Genomic DNA, 20,106 nt, shown 5'->3' with positions numbered 1-20,106 from the left:
AAGTATAATATACAAATGACTTAATAAACTAAGTCTGTTTCAGGAACACTAATAATTTGTTTTGATCGTTCTGTTCTTTGAGTTTTCAACGTAACTCCATTCGGTTTAAGTGACATAGTGTGTACTTTCCTCAGTATGTGTGTTTGAAGTAGAAATATATGTCAGAGAGCACAGCTGGCTGTATCCCTGCAGCTAACCTACTTGTGAGAAAAATGGTCTAAACTTTCGCTGCAATTGTGTGATACATATTGGAACCCTTAATGAGGTACATGTCGTGTCAAGTGTTGCTCTCCATCAAGCCAGACATCCCACATGGATGGAAAGTGACCCTGTACTCTATTACATTACAACCTGCCATATATCAAACCCTGGACCACAAACCTGCCCAGCCAAGCAGTTGGAATACGGCAGAGTGGAGATGAGGTCAAAGGTCATACTGGGTCAATCTGTCAATTTACATTGGATCTTATCTGGGGTATCAGTTACACATAATCCTGTTTGAAGTGTATAAAAACACTTGTATCAACAGAATGTCAACTTGGTGTCAATTTTCTCCTTAGTCCATCCAGCCAATGCAGTAGTTTTAATTGATTTAAAGGGAAGTTCACTGATCTTGCTATAAAGATAATTGAAGGAATCTGTCAACAGTATTATGTCCATTAAAACTTTGATGAAGCAAAAAAAATTGCCACCAGATGAAACCAATAAAACACTCACCTTTGGTACTAATATATTTTATTGAGGCCAATCAAATTGGCCTGCAATGTGTATTCATTTAGCTATCTGCAAACTTAAGAAACTTCAGGCAAAATGTTAACGCTCACAATAAGATTGATTGAATTATGAATGCATGAAAGCCTTATATTCTTTGCTTTATAAATAATAAATATAATATGAAGTTGATTTGTCTATATAAAAGTTATTATATTAGAACATTCACACATGTTTCTTACAGTTGAAGGATTTATGACCTTTATTTGACCTTGACCTTGACAGGAGCGCCAAGAGATCGTGCTCTTCATGTTGAACAATCTAAGAGCAGAGGAAGGAGACAAACTCGGAAAGGTCAAATTTGTGGAAGGACAGCCGATAGGTAAGCTGTGAATGACATTAATATTCATTCCAGGTTGGTGGAAATGTCAGAAAGTCACGCGAAATAAAAAAAGTGTGAGTGTGTAAAGGGATATGAAGACAGTGAGATGACCATATTGTCGACAGTCGTTTACAGTCTTCAAGGTCTCTGAGGAGGTCCCTGAGGCATTTATCGATAAAGATCAAAGTTTAGATGTTGTAAATTATTGTACACAGCATCTGAGGACCAAATGTGTCTCATATCAACTACATGTAGTGAATCAAGGGAGACCAGTTTATTGGAAGTAGACAGTTGCTGCAATATTAAACATGCCTCATCAGTTTCACACGACTCTTGTCTGAGGATGCACTGCTTATCCCATACTACATAAAGCATTTATCATTGTACTACTTTTGTTAATTCATGATGTCAAAATATACACCAACATTGACATAATAATGTACCGACACAAATATAGATCAATATTTTCACTTTCAACATAGTGAAGAGACATTCTAATATCAATAGATTTTTGATTGAATTAATTATTTAGATTACATTTGACTAATGTTTTCACAAATAATGCTCTAAGAGTTATGAAATCTATGGTTCACAGATACATTGACATTTTCAAATATTCCCATGATATCAGAGTGTGCCTGTTTGTTGACATTTGCAATGCAGACAGCCTAGTCTGTGAAAAGATGAGCAACATATGGGCACAATGATCAAACACACAATTATAATCCTTCCATGTAAGATGAAGAATAGAATTGCTGTCCTCTCCATTTTTTACTTGCAAAGCGTCCAAATAAATTTAGTCCTTCACACATGCTGCATATTTGTTTATATGAGCATTAGTTGCATTTTGATTTATGTAATTTCATCACTATTCATTCATATGAAACAAAAGATTAAATGAGGATATATTAGAAGCGACAAAATAAAGTGATTTTCCACATCGTGGACAGAGGAAATGTATGATTGGAGGTGTGTAGGGTGCATACATGTAATAGATGTGTGCATTTATATGTGTATATGCAAATTGTGTTATTTTTAGTGATCACGTGTGCACCCGTTTTTATGAAGGAGTAGATTGATGTTGATGAGCAAATGTAGGTAGAGGGATCTGCCGTAATTTTCTGCATGGTGAGATAGTTGTTATATGAACACACAGCTGGAGTCAGTGTGGCCATGCAGTGATAGAAAAGCAGAACCCTACATACTCTAATAAAGCATTAATTATGAAACAGCCGGGGCTTTTGTGTTTGGCTAACTGAAATGGTGATATCGACATCTGCTTTCAACTATACACTTCAGCGTATTGATCTGCGGTTGGTCAATTTGATTTCCCCAGAGTAATGCCACTTCTGTATTATTGAAAAGGTTTAACACGGTGTTCAATTGATAGTATAAACTACTGTGGAAATGAATGACAGTTGAATATTGTCTTCAGGTTTATATCCAGGAAAATCCCCAATATATTGTTTGTGTTTGTATACTGCCAGTATAATGGTAATGATGTAAAACTGTAGCATCTGTTTTCCATTGTTTACACTTGAAATTGTATATTTTAATTTTTTTCATGAAGTGGATGAATAAATTATCAAACTTTCATGACATTAACACTATTTGTAATTTGAACTTTGTTGATGACTAGAAACCTAATTTATCAAAATTTTATGTAATATTGTATTTTTTTCTCAATTGTGTAGGATATGTACCAGGGGTTACTAGAAGCAATCAGAGTCAGAGGATAATTTTGAGTTTTCATCAATGACTGAACAGTGTGAAATTGATAACAATTGAAACCCTAGAATTACAGTGTGGATGCTAATTTCCCAGGGACCATATCATCATAGAAATCTAATTTTGGATCTTTAATATCCCATGATTCCTTTCACTACCTGTATTTTTATAATTTTGTTTCAGATGCCTCGGATTAGTTTCAATTTTTAGAATCATTAATTCACTGTAAAAGGAGACTCAGCAGATGGCGTGTTATTCTGAAAGCAATCTAATTTCACCCATTGAAAGTTTCATATTTCATTGAATCATTCAAACCATTTTGTTTAGTAAGAGGAAAAGCAACTCCGAAATATGTATTTTAGTCTACCAGTATCTTACCACTTGCGAACGAAAAACAAATTATTTCTATCACCAAAATGTTAGGAAACGCTTGGTAATAAGTGTGAAATGTTTTTGATATGAACAGCAACTTTGCTTTTTGATCAAATAAGCCTAACAGACTACTCAGCTTATCTAAACTTATCAGGATGTACCTTATTATTGTCAGTTCGCCATTGATAAAACATTATTCGAATATGCAAATGTCATCCTTGTTCTGTATGACTGGTCTATGAACCTCTATGTGCCTTGAAAATATTTATAGGAATTCCATATAAGACATGAAGGACACTAGTTATGAGAATGTTTAGTGTCACCCTATATTTGAATATTTCAAAATCATTCAGTGCTATTGAAAAAGGTAATGCTTACAACTGTTATTCTGGACAATATTATAATCCGTGAGTGTTTAAATGATGGCCATTACAGGTTAAAAATTATGGCACAGTCAGATTTGTCAATGGAAATTGTCTTTCTAAGTTCATTCTTGTTGCTCAGCAGGTGTGTTTACAACTGCTGTGAAATCGCAGCCTTTACAAATTATGGCAATTGAAATTCAAATTAGTGTGTGTGACAATAGTTTTCATTTGGTAACCTCACAATGTTGTCTGGTAGTTTTATCGTTTATAGTCAGAGTTGAGTTGTACCAGAGTGTCTGCCCTTTCGGTTATCTACAGAACTAATCAGTATTTCAGTGGATATAATGTTTGCATTGTTTTGCATCTGAAAAATCCCTTTTCTTTTCGTTTTTTAAAGCTACTATAGACTATAGTCTATAGAAGCTATTGGGATGGGTATCCGTCTGGCGTCCGTCGTCAGTCTGTATGTATGTATGTATGTATGTATGTATGTATGTATGTCCGTTTGTGAGGCGTCCGTCCACTCAAATATCTTGAGAACAGCAGTACTTACTGATTTGATATTTGTTGTGTAGATGAAAAATATGATTTTGAGAAACTAGTTTTCTTAATTTTTGATATTGTTGAAAATAGGCAAATTAATGCCAAAAGAGGTGTTTTTGATAAAAAAAACTTCTTCTTCATAACCGCTGGTCAGACAGCTTTGTTATTTGGTATACAGGTCCCTAGGGGTAACCCAACTTAGATTTGTTCAAATTGTGATGAAATATGCAAATGTGTATTTTTAAGGAATTTTTTTGTCATTTTTACATTGTATGTAATTCTTGTACTGTATAAACCCTATCAATTCACCCAGAAAAAAAATAATTAATATGATTTTAAATAATGAATTAATTAGGAAATCATCAAAGCCAAAATAATTTTAGTGTGGAATTATCAGAAAGTTTTTTGACAGTTCATAGTGAATTGAGGATTAAAACATGTAAAGGCAACTTTCCTGAATCCCAACTTTGATATATCTGAACTGGCCATTTATGTTATCTAAAAGACATTGCTCATAATAGTTTGTCATGATAGGGTGGTCAAATAAATAGAGATAGAGAAAGTTCTAATTTCCATTTATGGTTGACTCGGTAAGGATAAAATAAGATTACTTTTTGAGGAAAAAATAGAGTGGTCAATTAAAAGAGTGGTCAAAGTGATAGGGTTTTTATGGTAAAGCTGGGCTGTAAGATTGCTCATGTGCTATTTATAGCACTTATGCAATCTGTGTAAACAGTGCAATGAAAGTGTAACATGATTCCTTATAATGCTTTTGATGACCTTGAACTTCTTAAGTTTCAAACATTTGTCTCTTCAGTGTGCTTTCTCTGAGTACGTACAGTCTCAACTTATTCAACAGAACGAACTTACAATGTTAATTTGAAAGTTAAAATGTGCTTGGTTAATAGGATGAAAATACTGATATTAAAAGATAACCAGATCAAGATTCTTTATAAACCTAACAGATATGCTGTTTTTTTATGACGTAAATTTTGATTTAAGCAAGTCTTGTTTACTTTAATTAGAATGTAATTAACTCTCGTTTATTTGCTATATATAGTCTGATGAAATATGCAAATCTGTATTTTTACGGAATTTTTTTCCATTTTTGGTCAGGCCATCCTGAAATGAGCTATCAAAGATATCCACCTTCTTCATCAATACATGTGTCACAAAAGGTTATTCTCTATATAACACAGCAGAGCTCTGTCAACTGTTGAGTCGCTTGTTTTTTCAAAACCGCTGGTCAGACAGCTTTAATATTTGGTTTACATGTCCCTAGGATGACCTTAGTGAGATAATTTCATACAGTCAGGAAATACTTATTTTGTATCCAGTCTATAGTAGCTTCAGGGACTTTGGCCCTATGTTTTAAAACTTTTTTCAAACTTGATTTTGAAATATGATATGCAGATTTGTACTATTTTTTCATCACTTTTTATGCGTTCCATCCTTCTATTCTCGATATGCAGATGTACATAATTTGTTTTTGTTATCCATTGATAGTGTCCTGTTGTATTTGTAGCGTGTTCTTGAATATTAAGTAACAATAAGATACAAGTCCAAACATTGAAAAATCGTCTGCTTATACCATTAAGAACAATTGTTGATATTAATAGAACCCAAAGGTGTTGGTAAAGACAACGTGTTGGTAAAGAAAACACTGTCTACTGTTGAAGTCCAGTTAGCTGTATCTCTTTGCATTTTGCTTGCTTAAAAATACCATTCAATCATCTGAGAGGTGTTTTTGATTCCTCTTATAAAGCAATATTTTCTAAAAAATGTCGCTTTTTTTAGTCAATTGTTTAGCTTTTGTGACAAGCTCACAGCAGCAATAAATGACCTACGAGTCGAAAATTATTAATTTTATGGTTGTTAAAATCTGCATTGTATTTTTGACACTAATTTCTACAAAATTTTCTGTGGTCACACTTCAGTAAGCATTTAACATAAATTGTTTTTTATTTCAAACCATCTTATTGAAAAATTCAAAAGGATGAAGCTAGTGGGTCTTTAGCAAGGTATTATGATATTTTAGTTTCAATGTTTTATTGACGACATTGATGAAAGATTTAATAATATCCTTGGTAATGACAGCTGTTGTAATGGATATGTCTCTGGTCCTGTAATCTTGTGGGTACAAATCAACAGTTTTGCAGTGACTTCAAATTCATTAAAATCTTGAAAAAGTACTCTGCATTTTAAACCACACTATCTTATGTTGCCAGACTATCCGCCTGCACAAGATTGTAACCTCTGGTATATCTAGACTTATCTTAACAACACTAAAATGTCACTAGCCTCTTTTTTCTCAAAGTCATTCCCAAGAGAAATGTCATCTAATTGCAGATAGGGCACAAACATTGAGTGTATTCCAACAGTTGTCATTGGTAAAAGTAAATATGTAGGCATGAGTATAGCATTCAGAATGCACCAGTACTCCCTGATCAAAATCTGTGTTTGCATAAGTGTCCAATAGGATGTACTGTTAGGAAGCAATTCATTGTGTCATATTTTGATAAAGGTACATGCAGTGGTATTGTTAGTGTTGTAAGTCAGCAAATCGCAATTTTCCAGTCATTTAGCTGAAGTTCCCATGGTCAAGTTGATATGCATCAATTCATGAGAGAACAATGCCTGTCTTACAAAGGTTTCAAATTACAAGCTGAGGTTACCCATAATCCCTGCACCACGATGTAAAATATGGAAATTACGCAACTCCTGTCTGCAAAATTTATTCGTTGAATTTTTTTTATACTAACATTAATGTTGCTTCTGTGAATAAGGCAAATGTCGTGCTTACAAAATTGCTGGGGAAGCTTCCCCATATTTTCTTGATGCCAGTCTTTGTATATCGTGAATAAGTGTATCAGTACGTCACCTTCTGAGGGCAGCATTCATTATTTGATTAACACAAGGTGTAGAATCATAACCCTTAACTAAATTTTAAAAAATGTTGCATAAGAAATTAAAAAGTGTTCTGCAAGTTTGATGAAGATAAAGACATTTTATGAATGATTAAAAACGATGAACATTGACTTGTGCAGCTGTTACATCTATTGAAAACTGAATGTGAGTCTTGTCAAGGCATCTGCCCTAAAGCTCAAGGTTCTGTTGTATGAATAATTCTAAATTTTGATGATCCTGTATATGACAAGGTAGAGAGAGAGGTGGGTGGGTGGATGGGGGCGGGGGGAAGAGGCTTTTTTTCCATGCAAATTGGGAATAATGTTGCTGTGCTTATTAATTAAACGGGCATTTATGTCCAGCATAACAATGCATAAATTGTGTGTTACTGTCAGTCTGAGAATTTCATCACTTGGACATCAGATATTTATTCAAACTCACAACATTTAGCAAAAGAGCGATGATCAATTTATCTAAGTGCTGTTCAGTGTGGATATGCATCCAGGGTGAGATGCATGAACTCAGCCTATGGTTAATTTTCCTTGGAATATGCTGCTTTCATGATACATTCGTAAATTAGCCAGCGGATGTTGAAGCGACATGGGCATATTAGCCTGCAGCTCTCATCTCAGGTAGCTTTATATTGATTTGGTTGAATAGTAATCAGAGAAAAATATCCACCGATAGTCCTATATGTTTGCCTTGAGCATCACTTACAGCAATTAGTAACCTATATCAGTTTATCTAGCTAAAGTACAGATATTGACTGATGAGACTTCACCAACAGATATCAATAACAGATATCACATCTCGTCAGAAATGCCAAGTATTACCGTTGCCATAGTCACTGCGTTAATATTTCAAAAATGTATCGATGACAGAGAAGCAACAGTGTTTCAAGTCAAAAATTGTACAGGGTTTCCTAAATGACGGTTACCAGGCCTGGACTGTTACCATAAACGTATGTTGGCCATATACGTAAACATTTGTGAAGAAGGCAAGTGTGTTATTGTGTCAATGGAGGAAAAGCATGTTATTTTAAAAGCAATCATGGTAACAATTAAAGGAGTGACACCATCGCTGAGATCATCTTTCAATGCTAAGTACATCGAGAGGATAGGCAACATGTGCATGGTGAGGTAAAACTGACCAGTATTTGAGCTGAACTTTTGCTGGATAGAAGTCCCCTACTTCTGGCAAGAGAGACTATTCTAGATTGCAAAATTTCATGCTGAACATTGCCTAGTTTATCCTAGCTTTCCACAATACCCATATGTTTTATATCATGCCAGACAGGGTTGTATATTACGATCATAGATAGTTGGTCATTAATATACATTTCTTATATTATTTGCACAAATTTAATATTTGATTAAGATGGCTGGCCAAGTAAATAAATAAGTAAACTACAGTGTTATGCATTTTTTATCTACATATATTTCTTACATATATTGATAACTATATATGCAATGTACTTTATTTTTTAATCACAATGAATACATGACAGGTAACTGTCATGTAGACACATATGATTTAGATGTGTAGGCGGAGATGCCCCTCCCCTTAGGCAAGATTGAAGGAGAAAAAAACTGGCACTGATTTATCATCAGCCTATGTAGTCAAAATCCTTCAGGAATAATGTCTTGATATCTGTGATGATAGTCGCCATGGTCCTCCTGAACTTTTGGTCTTTATGCAGCAGTGCTTTATTAGCAGAACACGGTTCTTCAGTTAACTTTTCCGTGCATTTTTCATTGGCTTGCAGTTCCAAAGCTGATGTCGAAAGGAATTATAAAGGAAGTATTTCCTTTACATCAAACAGAAGATTTAGATGAACTTAGGAAAACATGGGTTCAAGCTGTGTTCAGAAGGCAACCTTTAGGTAACATATATTTTCTTAAACTGACCGGTGTGATGACCAATCTAAACTCATATTACAAGTATGTGTTTTAATCAGGTTGCATATAAAAACTGTATTGTGATACACTGTATTTTTTGCAGAGGAAAAGGCTGTATTGAGGAGAGTGAAGTTTCAAAAAGTGTAAAGTTTAGTTGCAACATTCATTCTAAAATGTTCTTAAATATCCCCCCTCGTTTACCAACTCTGCAATTTTGTTGATAAGAACTTAAAGTTAGCACTGGAGAAAATTCTGTCATATGGACTGATCTTGTGTAAACTGAATATTTTAATTAAAAGTAGTTGTATGTCATATCCCAATGCATTGGCATGTAAAACATCTCTCTTTTGATATACAGGCATTTACCAAATATTACCATAATATATGCTATTTACAGTTTTGTTTTTGTGTTACTCTTTCTGCCCGACAGACAAGATATGTGCATATTTTGGAGTAAAAATTGGCATGTATTTTGCCTGGTTGGGGCACTACACAGTAGCATTAGTGCTGCCAGCTTTCTTTGGACTGTTTTTGTGGTTCTACACCGGTGATGATGATGTGAGTATAATATGTCGATGACAGCAAAACTTTCATTGTGTTTTCTAATAATTGGGCCACAGTTGTGCCTCCATTTTTCCTACAAAAGTAATTAGGTCAAACCTTAGCACAGTTTTCTAAGATTACAAGTTCATGCTTTCTGCTATGTAGACATTTGGTGAAAGTTCTGAATAATGCTTCTGAAAGCAAATAATCCATCTGTGAAAGCAGATTAAAGTGGTAACAGATATTAAGAATGTTGATTTATGGGAGACCTTTCGAACATATATGCATGAAATGGAGAATTTGATGTGTAAGAGTACTGTCTTTAACCCTTTGAGTGCTGTAATTTTTCCCACCAAAATTTTAGTGCAACATTTTAACAATTTTTATGAATTTTTCTGTAATTTTTTGACAATTTTGGACCAAACGGACATCACATTTCATTGGCTACAGGTTTTCATCAAAACTTTAGCAGAAATCTGAAAAAAATTTGACTAGGGTACATTTTATAAATGTGACAAAAGTTGACTTTGGTGCTCAAAGGGTTAAACATCTTGGTTCTGTATTAATGTTACTTACATTTCAGTCAGTCTTCTTTCAGTGTTGAACTGATTTGTAACAATGAGATACACTCTGAAAACTGTAATTGCTGTTGACCTAACTGGTAAAATAGTCAGGATATATTTATTAAGTGATAGAAATCAAAGACTCAAATTTTGTTGCATTTCTTGTTTCACATTCAATCCAATACTCATCATCTTGCAGGTCAGCCAAGACAGAAGTTTTGCGATTTTTGCGTTATTCAATGTCGTCTGGGCAACTCTTTACCTGGAGGCATGGAAACGGAAAGGAGCAGAGCTAGCTTACAAGTGGGGCACACTTGATACAAAAGACGAACTCATTGATGAACCAAGACCACTATATACGGTAAGAATTGTGATTGTTGTAACGTTCTTCTACTCAACAGATGTCAAACACATATGCCATATTCAAACATATACATTTACTTAGTTCAACACGTGATGTTATGAAGGTAAGGTTTGATGTAGACATACGGGCCCATATAAGACTGGGTGGAGCTAACACAACATGTGGTTCTCAACCAACCGCAGTGATTTTGAATATTCAATCATGTTACAGAACTGACAATTACAAGACAGTTGCAAGACAGTTGCAAGAAGTTGTACTTAGTACGTAGTATACGGTACACAAAAACTCGACAACATAAATCATGTTACAGATGAAAAAACTCAGTGCTGTTTTTCTATAACTTTATTATTTTATTTCAACAAACAGTCACTGAGTGACAATATGCGTAACTGTCACAATTACCAGCTTGATAAAAAAAATCAGAGCCAATCTTTGCAGACAATCCTAAATTTCAATGTGTTTATTCCATTGTCATTCTTCCGTCTTGTGTGCACATGAAGTGAAATGTGTTCCCGACAGCAATACTGGATTTAGCACTGGCATAAGTGGTTGGAATGTTCAGGTCAAAAATACATTGAGCAACACCAGAACTACCGGGTAGTTGACATCAAATCCAGTCCACACTGGATAGAACAGCTAGATCACGCTCATATCCAGTCTGTTTTTTCCACTCTTTTTAGCTGCTTTTTATGCCATGTTGCAAATTAATGGCCCGTCCTCTTTCATATCTCCTTTGGTCAAGAATTTCAATGAGTGTTAATATTTTGTAAAATGTCAAGAGTATGGAAGCACCCTCCTCAGTTGTGCCTGAATATATTTGTTACTTACAATCAATATCTTCAGTACAATGTATTTCAGTGCTAGCTGTTTTTCTCAAGGGCTTTGAGGAGGGGATTCACGGTGATATGGGTTGCCGGTCAGTTGTACCAGGGCTTCCCTTATTTGTCAACCAAGGCAATTTGTTTCAGCAGAAATGTTCCGTTGGTTTCTAAACCATCAATCTCTGCTCCCTATCCCCAAAAATACTCAGTGGTATTGATGAAAGTTGCCTTTGCTTTGGTCTTTTAATTGTATTAATACACTAATTAGTCTTAGACTAATGTTTTTGATTAAATTCATTTATCATTACTCCAGTAATTAGCCAGTATCAATAGTGGAAATTTAAAAAAATTCTCAATGTAGAAGTTAAAATGAGAAAAGGACCCAGGATGTTCTGTAGAAATGTGATCTGCATGTGAGCTGCAGATATCGGCTGCAATGAGCGTCAGTCTGTCGCTGTAAAATCCTACTGTCACGCTGTCAGGTTGTGCATCTTTCAAATCAGATTGTCGGCAAGATGAAGAAACACCTTTAATACCGTTGCTAAGCAACAACATTATCGTCAATTCGGCAAAATGTTAGAAACCCTGACATAGATGACATAATGTTGCAAGTTTTTGTGAACCGAAAACATCCTAGTAACTTATGACAGCCACTGTACGAACACTTTCCAAGGATATGACCGAAGGAAAGATTTTCAAATGCCACATGGTTGCAGCTCCCATAGGTGTCATCAATTATGCATGAAATGGTGCTAATGTACAATGTATATATTCAGTTCCATGCATCTGATGACAGGTGGTATTTTTTAGTACAATATTTTATCCCCCAGAGTGCAAATTACCGAGTTAGTGGATTACCTACACTCATTCCAAGAGAATTTAAGATTGCTGAAGCATCTGTACATATTCATTAGATTTGACAAGATATGCCACAAAGCAACCATACTGGTGATAAAATGTTGACAGTGGTGTATGATATTGCCATGGACTCCTGTCAATTTTCAAGTTTTGTGCTGAATTTGGAATAATACATACAATTTATCGAACTCAATCGAAGGCATGCTGCCAATTAAAATGCAATCCACACTGAAAAATTTTCACCCTCCAAAGTTTGGTGAAAAACTAGGACATGAATATACCTACAGAGCCAGCTTGAAGGAAATCATAGATGTATGTTTGATAAAAAGGAAAGTGAATATTTTAAAGGCATGTCCAACATTGTGAAAACTTGTAACCTTTATTGTATGTATAATCAGTAAAGCCTCAATGCTGTTAGTATTGCTATTACTGTCACGTACGGAATATTGAACAGACGCATGCATTCATTGTACTCATACACATAAGAATCACATACAAATTGATTTAATGCAAAGCTTATGCTACACGTACTGTTGATCGTTGTTTTTTCGTTGAAATACTTTCAATGTGAGCAGGAGAGTGACGTTATTGAATTTTGCAGTTTGTATGCACTAGCTGTAATAGTACTCATGAAGAGTACATATTAGATCAGGGAATATATGTTGTCTGTGCATCATTAGATCAGCAAGGGTTCAATGGCCCAGTTAAGGTAGAATGCGCCTCTGAGATAGATATTAAGACTCTCAAACTTGTACAATTCCTTTCTGATCTACCGCTTGTAGGGGCTCATGTCTAAGCTCTTGGAGTAAAAAGTTTTTCACCATCTTAGTTTTTTGAAAATGGAAAATTTTTTCATATACTTAACACAAGGATGATGACCATTTTGAATTTCAAATATCAGTAAATGTTAGGTAATTTGTGTCTCTAGTACCAAAATTTGCATAGTGACCTCTGATTTGTATTCTTGATTTGTTAAGAGTGTGGCTGAAAATTTCATTTTGGAAAGTTTGAGTAAAATTTAAGTCTTTTACTTTCGAGGGGCATACTACCTTAATTGTATCACAATGGAACTCAGAGACTCACTTATTAACCATTCTGCACTTATAGTTTTCCAGGTCATGTAGAGAATACACAAGTACATGTATTGTGGAACCTGATTTGTTAACAAGAAAGATGTGAAATATGAGTGCTTAGTTCATGACATCAAAATACACTGACATCATACATGTGTATCTGTACTGATGTAATCATTTCAAGGTCGTTACCCTTTCACCACAATGGTTTGCCCCAATTCTGGTGTTTTCTATGGTGAAGTTGGACCTACACAGGGAAATGGATGTGGAAAGGTTCAGAATTGTAAAAATTAAGGTTTCAGTTTTGTGTTTTATCTTCTGAAAGAGGATTAACTCACTTATCTGGGCAAAATATAAAAATAAAATACAGTACAAAATATAAATACAATTAGTAGCCTAGGGTAATTCTGAAGTACAGTCATGGAGTGCAGAACTGTACATCAGAATTACCTTTCTGCCCATAATTTTGTTCTTGTCTGCAGACAGCTGCATGATCACTCTGTCTGCTTTATGCAATTTGGGACTTGTGGTGAAATGAATCTGACATTCAGTATTGCCAGCTAGCTGATCAGGCTGAACTGTAACCTGCACACTTTTAACAAACATGACATGGACATTTTTGTCACTCTTTACATTATTTTGATCACACTTCACAAATTCACAGCTCACATCCTTTCCACTTGAATGTCAGGTTCATTAGTAATCATTGAAACGTACAGACGATGACTCTTAGTCAATGGATCAGGTGTTCAGTTGCATCCACCCTCAATCCATCTTAATAGCACTGGCATTATATCAAATCTAAATTTACGTATTCATCGTTGTTTTAAGTCTCAACACTTCAGACAATTGTAATCTTGATTTTCCATTTCAAAAATCTCAACATCATAACAGCCCAATGCATAATTTTTGTGTAAGAATTGCTCCGTATCCTTTCAATTTGAATCACCGCAAGTTCTGTTTTTAGATATAATGTATTTAACATCAACCAATGACACTGTGTCATAGTACATTGAAATATTGGCAACTATAAATAAATAAATTTAATGGTTATGAAAACTGGATTACTGAAACAGAATTATTATTTTGAATTTTATGATTAGTGTTATACTTAGTTCTGTGTTTCATTAGTTGTTGCGTGTACATTAAGTCATGTCCATTAATTTCACACCAGGTCTTTGGAACTTTGAAAAAAATATTATTATTAATCCTGAGTATGAGACAATGAAATTATGAAGAAATTATTTATTATTCAATCATAAATTAAATCATATATGTCAATTAATTTCACACCATGTTATTGGAAATTTTGAAAAAAATACGATGTCATTCATCCTGAGTGTGACACAATGAATATATGATGAAATTATAGTAATTTGATCTTTTTTATTTTTCCACAGGGACCCCTTCATATCAGTGAAATCACAGGGAGACCTGAGCCTTACTTTGCACCTTGGAAACGTCATGTTTACCGTTACTGTGTGACTGTGCCAGTGATGTTTTTGTGTGTCTGTGTTGTGGTTGTCAGCATGCTGTTCTGTTTTGAACTCCAGGAATACATCAATAAGAAGATAGCCAGCGGTGACCTCCCAGGGTATGTAACCAATGGAATAGTCTGTTATATACTTATGATACATAACCTCCCAGGGTATGTATAACCAATTGAACAGTTTGTTACTTATGAGACATAACCTCCCAGGGTATGTAACCAATTAAACAGTTTGTTACTTATGATACATAACGAATAATTTGAGAAGAAAACAAGTACTTTTGCTCACCGAAATGGTACGATATGAATTCAATAAATTGGGATTCAAACTCACAGCGTACGGTACCAAGTCACCTAGCAATGACATCATAGTCAGAACTGCTCGGCTAAATCCCCACCCTCAAAAAAAGCAGATGTTACAGTTTTTCTGACTGCGAGCCCTCACCACACGCTGTACCATCATGATGTTAACTGTGATTTCTGTAAGGGGTAGACAAATGTACATATTGATGCAGACGATACTTCTCAGAGCTGTTTCTGTCGACTATTCCTTCATCGACTGTCACTTGCAACATGAATTGTCCTGACATCAGCATGTTGAAAGACATGGACAGCTTCTGACTTTTCTTTGCAATTGGAAAATGATTCCAGCAGCTCAGGCTATTCAATCAATAATTTTTGACATCATAACTTTTTTACGCCACTGTCTTTATCACTGGTCACTTCATTTCACAGCACTCACTACCTAACATTGACAAGATCACCATGAATGTCTGTCTTTCTTTTCATCTCAGAGTTTTGTCTCATTTTCAGGTGGTTGCGTTCTTTTCCTCTGTTTCCTATGTTTGCTTGGTATGGCTCTACATATGTTTTATTCTTCAGCTTCAAAACTTAAGTTTCAGAAATCACTTTTAATCATTGTTGTAGTACAAACCCCTTTGTTTCAATGAGAGATTGAAATTCATACTGTTCAGCTTAATGTTGCTTGGCATCCTCTATGCTGTGGACAGGATGAATACTGCAGTGTGCACTTAACAATGGTTGTACATGTAGTGGGTTAATAGATTTATCAGGCCGAGTAGGTTTTCTGAAATTAGTTTATTGATGCTTTGGCATGTAGAGGTATATGGGTAGTTGCATTCAAGATATTAGATCTGTGAGTAGCTATAGTGAATGGTGTTGTTTAGGTCAAATTCAGCTTGTTTGTACCAGGCGATCAGAAATGGAGGTGCATGAACTTTATCAGAGCCACTGATATGTGCAATGCATGAACAGATAATATCATGGCCACATGATGGGAAAAAGAGAGAGTTAAAGAGACTTGATGCATTCAGTTACAAATACCATGGCATGAGTTTGCAAGTTTCAATAAAAGTGCTCCACTCTGTGTGCTTGATAATGCATGGAATTGTGAAATTTATAGGGTGGTTTGGTTTGGCCCTGTGAAGGTTGATGTGGTCACTGCAAAAATTGCATGTCTAGTCTGATAACTTTGATGTAGTGATGGGTATAATCATAGAGTCTGAGGTACTTACTTTTGTTTGAATTGGAGCCCTGCAAAATGTGATTTTCAAGTCCTATGATAATTGATATGCATGCATTTATAATAACTAGTATGAACGTGCAACACATCTTTATGTGTATAGCTTGGTGTCTTTTGTTATGCGTGTTTCTTAGATGGTTCATGCAGTATGTTTTTCTTTTTCCCTTCCCATTGTTGGCAATGATCCAACCAATACCTGTCATGGAGTTGACTTGGTGTATTTTAAAGAAAAACAGATGCCTATTGAGAGAACCATGAGTAGCTCAAGTTAGATAAGTAGAAACAAGGATCTAAAGTAGAGGTATCTATCTCGTAAATGTAATTTAAGTGGTCTTCTTTCATGACAGTATCTTTCAAATATTTTTTAAATGTTTCTTTGGAATCCCAGGTGGATGAAGCAGCTACCCAAGATTTTATTGGCTGTCATGGTTGGCATATTAGAGGATATTTACAAGAAGGTTGCCTATTGGCTGAATGATTTGGAAAACTACAGAACAGAGGAAAATTACGAAAACCATCTCATCATCAAACTCATTATTGTAAGTTCCTTGTATCCTTCCTTATGTGGCAAGAAAATATTGAGCAATTTAGTGTAATTTTTTGTTTGTGTCAACCAGAAGTATTGTAACGCTTAATTGTGTATTATTCATCAAGTAAACATGGTGTAACTGTAATACAAATGATATGCAGATAGCACTTAATAAAATTTGCATTGAAAATGAGACATTTTCTAGTATGACCTCAAGTCTATGGCAGGTGTCGCATGTGGGCAGGATGAGCTCACTCATTTTGAAATACTTGACATCACGTCTGTGTTTGAGAAGTACAGTGCATGTATCTTTCTCTCCTAGTTTTGATTCTCGTCTTGTGTATGCTCATCATATGTTTGTTTGTGTATGTGTGTGTGTATATGTGAATTCTTGAGCATGTGTATGCATAGCTGTGACTTAAAAATAATTTTTGACTTCAGATCAGTTTCTTACAAATTCTCTGTGAGAAAGTGACTGCAGCAAACAGAGGAGTACAATTTTAGTCGTCAGCGTTGATAAGACAATTAGACACAATTTATTTATCATAATCCACTAATAGACAAAGCTGGCAACAAATCTGCCTTTAATTAATGAAACCTTATATGAATAGTGTTTGAGATCCCAAACATTGCAAGTGATTAAATTTCATCTATAATAGTTGCATGAGATATCAAAAGCAGTGTATCATTGTTGTCAAGGAAGCTTCGAGTATTTAGTCTGACTTACATGCTTTTCCCACAGCTGAGTTAGTTATTTCAATCAACCTGTACCTGGCATCTGTTCTGTCCTATAACTCTTGTATCTTTCCTTATTCAGGGGACAGTTTTGCAACTCATTCCTGGCCCTTTTCTACATTGCATTCTACCTGCAAGACATGGCCAGACTGAGACAGGTAATGAAGATTCCTAGTCTCAATAATGGTTAATTCCGTTTATGAAAAATTGAAATGAAATCAAGGAAAACAAAGTTAGTGTGAAGCTTGTTAAGCCAACTTTATATAATTGTTAGTATTTGCAGTACCAATTATTGTTCTCTCAAAAATGCTACCCCTATCATGGCTCTTGAAATTCACAATCATGATTTATAATTGGCTATGCCATGCCAGAGCTGTATCCCTGAAGACATAACAGTACAAAGGCTGGTAACTATAACTGGTTGAGTTAAAGACTCTTTCATGTAGCAATCATGAATTTAATCAGATTTCATTTACTCAGGTGTGCATCTCATTCTTTTCAATATCTGAAAATGTGCTTTTCATATTGTTCAAACAAATATTCAACTTTTGTGAAACAAATAGGTGCTCCAAACCAGTTGGAATCTTGGTACTTGCCAATTTGCATATGATAGTTTGAACCAGCGGCTGGTTTCTACAGGGCTGTAATGAATTCTTTCATTGTTCAACATTTGCATATATACTTGTACAGTGGGATTGGCACCCACATGGTGTAAGGATTTGAAATTAGGAGGAAAGGGGAATCAGTCTGAAGTAACAGAGGAAATCATGTTTCTATACTTCATGTTTCAGCAACTTGCTGCTTTATTGATAACTCGTCAAGTCATCGGAAACTTCAAGGAGTCGCTGCTGCCATACCTGCTGGAGAGATACAAGACAATCAAGATGACGTATAAACTGGCTAGTGAGCAAATTGACGAAGATACCGGCGAAGTCAAAAAAACTGTGGCTGACAGTAAACCTGCATCACCAAAGAAGAAAGGTAAAGGTTTAGAGGATGAGGAAACTGGGAGAATGATATTGACGGACAGGGAGAGGATAGTGATGATACAGTGAAAAATAGGCAGAGAAGTGGGGAAACAGGCAGAAAGACAGGATAATACAGAAAGGGAGAAAGGCAAGCAGAAAAATGGGATGAGAGACTGTAGAATAGAGATAGGATGACAAAAGTACTGCAGTACATTCTTGTGTCTTGGAGAAATGTGATTCCATGCAGGCAGTCTTGAGATACATACACACCCAACAAAACAGACAGTATGACAAGGACAAAACACCATCAAGATGGAGGAAAGCTTTTGTACCACCCCTGGGGGACAAGTTTGGAATCTGCATGCTAGTAATTTTTTAAATTCTATTATGTACATTTTTCTCATCTTGATATGGTCGGGTAGTGTCACAAAGTAATAATAATACTGTTGTTGTTAAATCAAAGCAACATGATGAAATATATGTGCAGACAACAATTATTATGATTTGTGTTAATTGTGTAAAACTCTGTCATTTCTGTCTTTTTGAATGAAAGTTTCTGGTCTGGAGGAATTGGCACCAGTGGATAGTAGCAATGACCAGCAGGGGAATGGTTCTCCACAGCAACTCACTCAAGCTGAAATTGAGGGCTCCATGAAGAAGTATGAGGTGAGAGAGTGTTGAATCCTTCAGTCCATGATGTAGAACTCTTCAGTCCATAAAAGCCTGCATATCAAACATAAAATGCCCTAAATTGAGTTTCGTAAACACCGAAACTCATCCTCAGTCTGTCATGCAGTTTTTACTTTGTACATTGTAGAGAAACTTACAAAGAAATATAATGCTGTGTCAAGACCATTCTAAATTGCAAATGTGTAGTGATGCAGTTTTCTCTCCAGAATAGTTTGTTTTCATTTGACATAAAGTGGACAGTGCAGATGAGGCAAAATTTTGCAGGTGTTCATATTTTTGCAGACTGTCTGGCTACAATTTCATGTTCACCCAACTAGCAATACATGTCTGTCACATGTCAATTAACTGAATGTTTGCTTTGCCTAATAAATTTACTAGCATCATTTCAAAATGCAGGGCACATTTGAAGATTATCTTGAGATGGTGATCCAGTTTGGCTATGTTGTCCTGTTCTCATCCGCATTTCCCATGGCTGGTTTGTGTGCTTTAGCTAATAATCTAGTGGAAGTACGCAGTGATGCGTTCAAACTCTGCTGGGGAATGCAACGACCATTTGGACAAAGAGTTGAGGACATTGGAAGATGGCAGGTGAGAAAAGCCTACAAAATCTATATTCTTGAGTTCATAATACTTCTACAAAATAAATCCACGCTGGAGATTAGTCTAAGCCCTAAGGACTGTAATAGATGCATGCACACTTTGCATGTTTGAATTGAACACATTGTTGAATAAGTAAAGAAACAAAAATGCACAGACTGAAAATCTACCACGCAAAGAAATCCAGGCAGCTTGGTTCATCTTTGCTAACAATGAAAATGTTAGGCAGTAACTCCATTCATAATTAGAGTTGGCCAACATAACTTCTCTTATCTGACTGATATTGACTCTGAGTGTCTGAGCACATGGAAAGTTATCTGACTACTGTACCTTAGCGTTAGCTCACTGTAATAAGATTGCTGTGCAGGGGTATACGAGTCCTTTGATTAATGTCAAAGTCACCCCAGGTTTTTATGTCAGGGAGTTT

At 35.4% G+C, this 20,106-nt stretch overlaps 1 protein-coding gene across 4 annotated transcripts in view; it reads left to right on the top strand.

Moving 5' to 3' along the window:
* Positions 1–20,106, top strand: part of LOC139121214 (anoctamin-8-like) — a 37,891-nt gene that overhangs the window by 11,126 nt on the left and 6,659 nt on the right. For 3 of the 4 annotated variants that reach the window (XM_070685915.1, XM_070685918.1, XM_070685916.1), the window contains exons 4-14: positions 997–1,093; positions 8,774–8,890; positions 9,337–9,464; positions 10,212–10,373; positions 14,529–14,722; positions 15,431–15,469; positions 16,549–16,700; positions 17,509–17,582; positions 18,216–18,405; positions 18,946–19,058; positions 19,479–19,670. In XM_070685915.1, coding sequence (XP_070542016.1) covers positions 997–1,093; positions 8,774–8,890; positions 9,337–9,464; positions 10,212–10,373; positions 14,529–14,722; positions 15,431–15,469; positions 16,549–16,700; positions 17,509–17,582; positions 18,216–18,405; positions 18,946–19,058; positions 19,479–19,670 — 1,458 coding nt within the window. The remainder of the gene's footprint in view (positions 1–996; positions 1,094–8,773; positions 8,891–9,336; positions 9,465–10,211; positions 10,374–14,528; positions 14,723–15,430; positions 15,470–16,548; positions 16,701–17,508; positions 17,583–18,215; positions 18,406–18,945; positions 19,059–19,478; positions 19,671–20,106) is intronic. The other variant, XM_070685917.1, reaches the window with a different exon arrangement.

The sequence above is a fragment of the Ptychodera flava genome, chromosome 21, assembly GCF_041260155.1.
Source record: "Ptychodera flava strain L36383 chromosome 21, AS_Pfla_20210202, whole genome shotgun sequence".
NCBI classification, from domain to species: Eukaryota; Metazoa; Hemichordata; class Enteropneusta; family Ptychoderidae; genus Ptychodera; species Ptychodera flava.
Note: the sequence above shows the minus strand (reverse complement) of the source record. Positions and strands in the feature narration are given on the sequence as shown.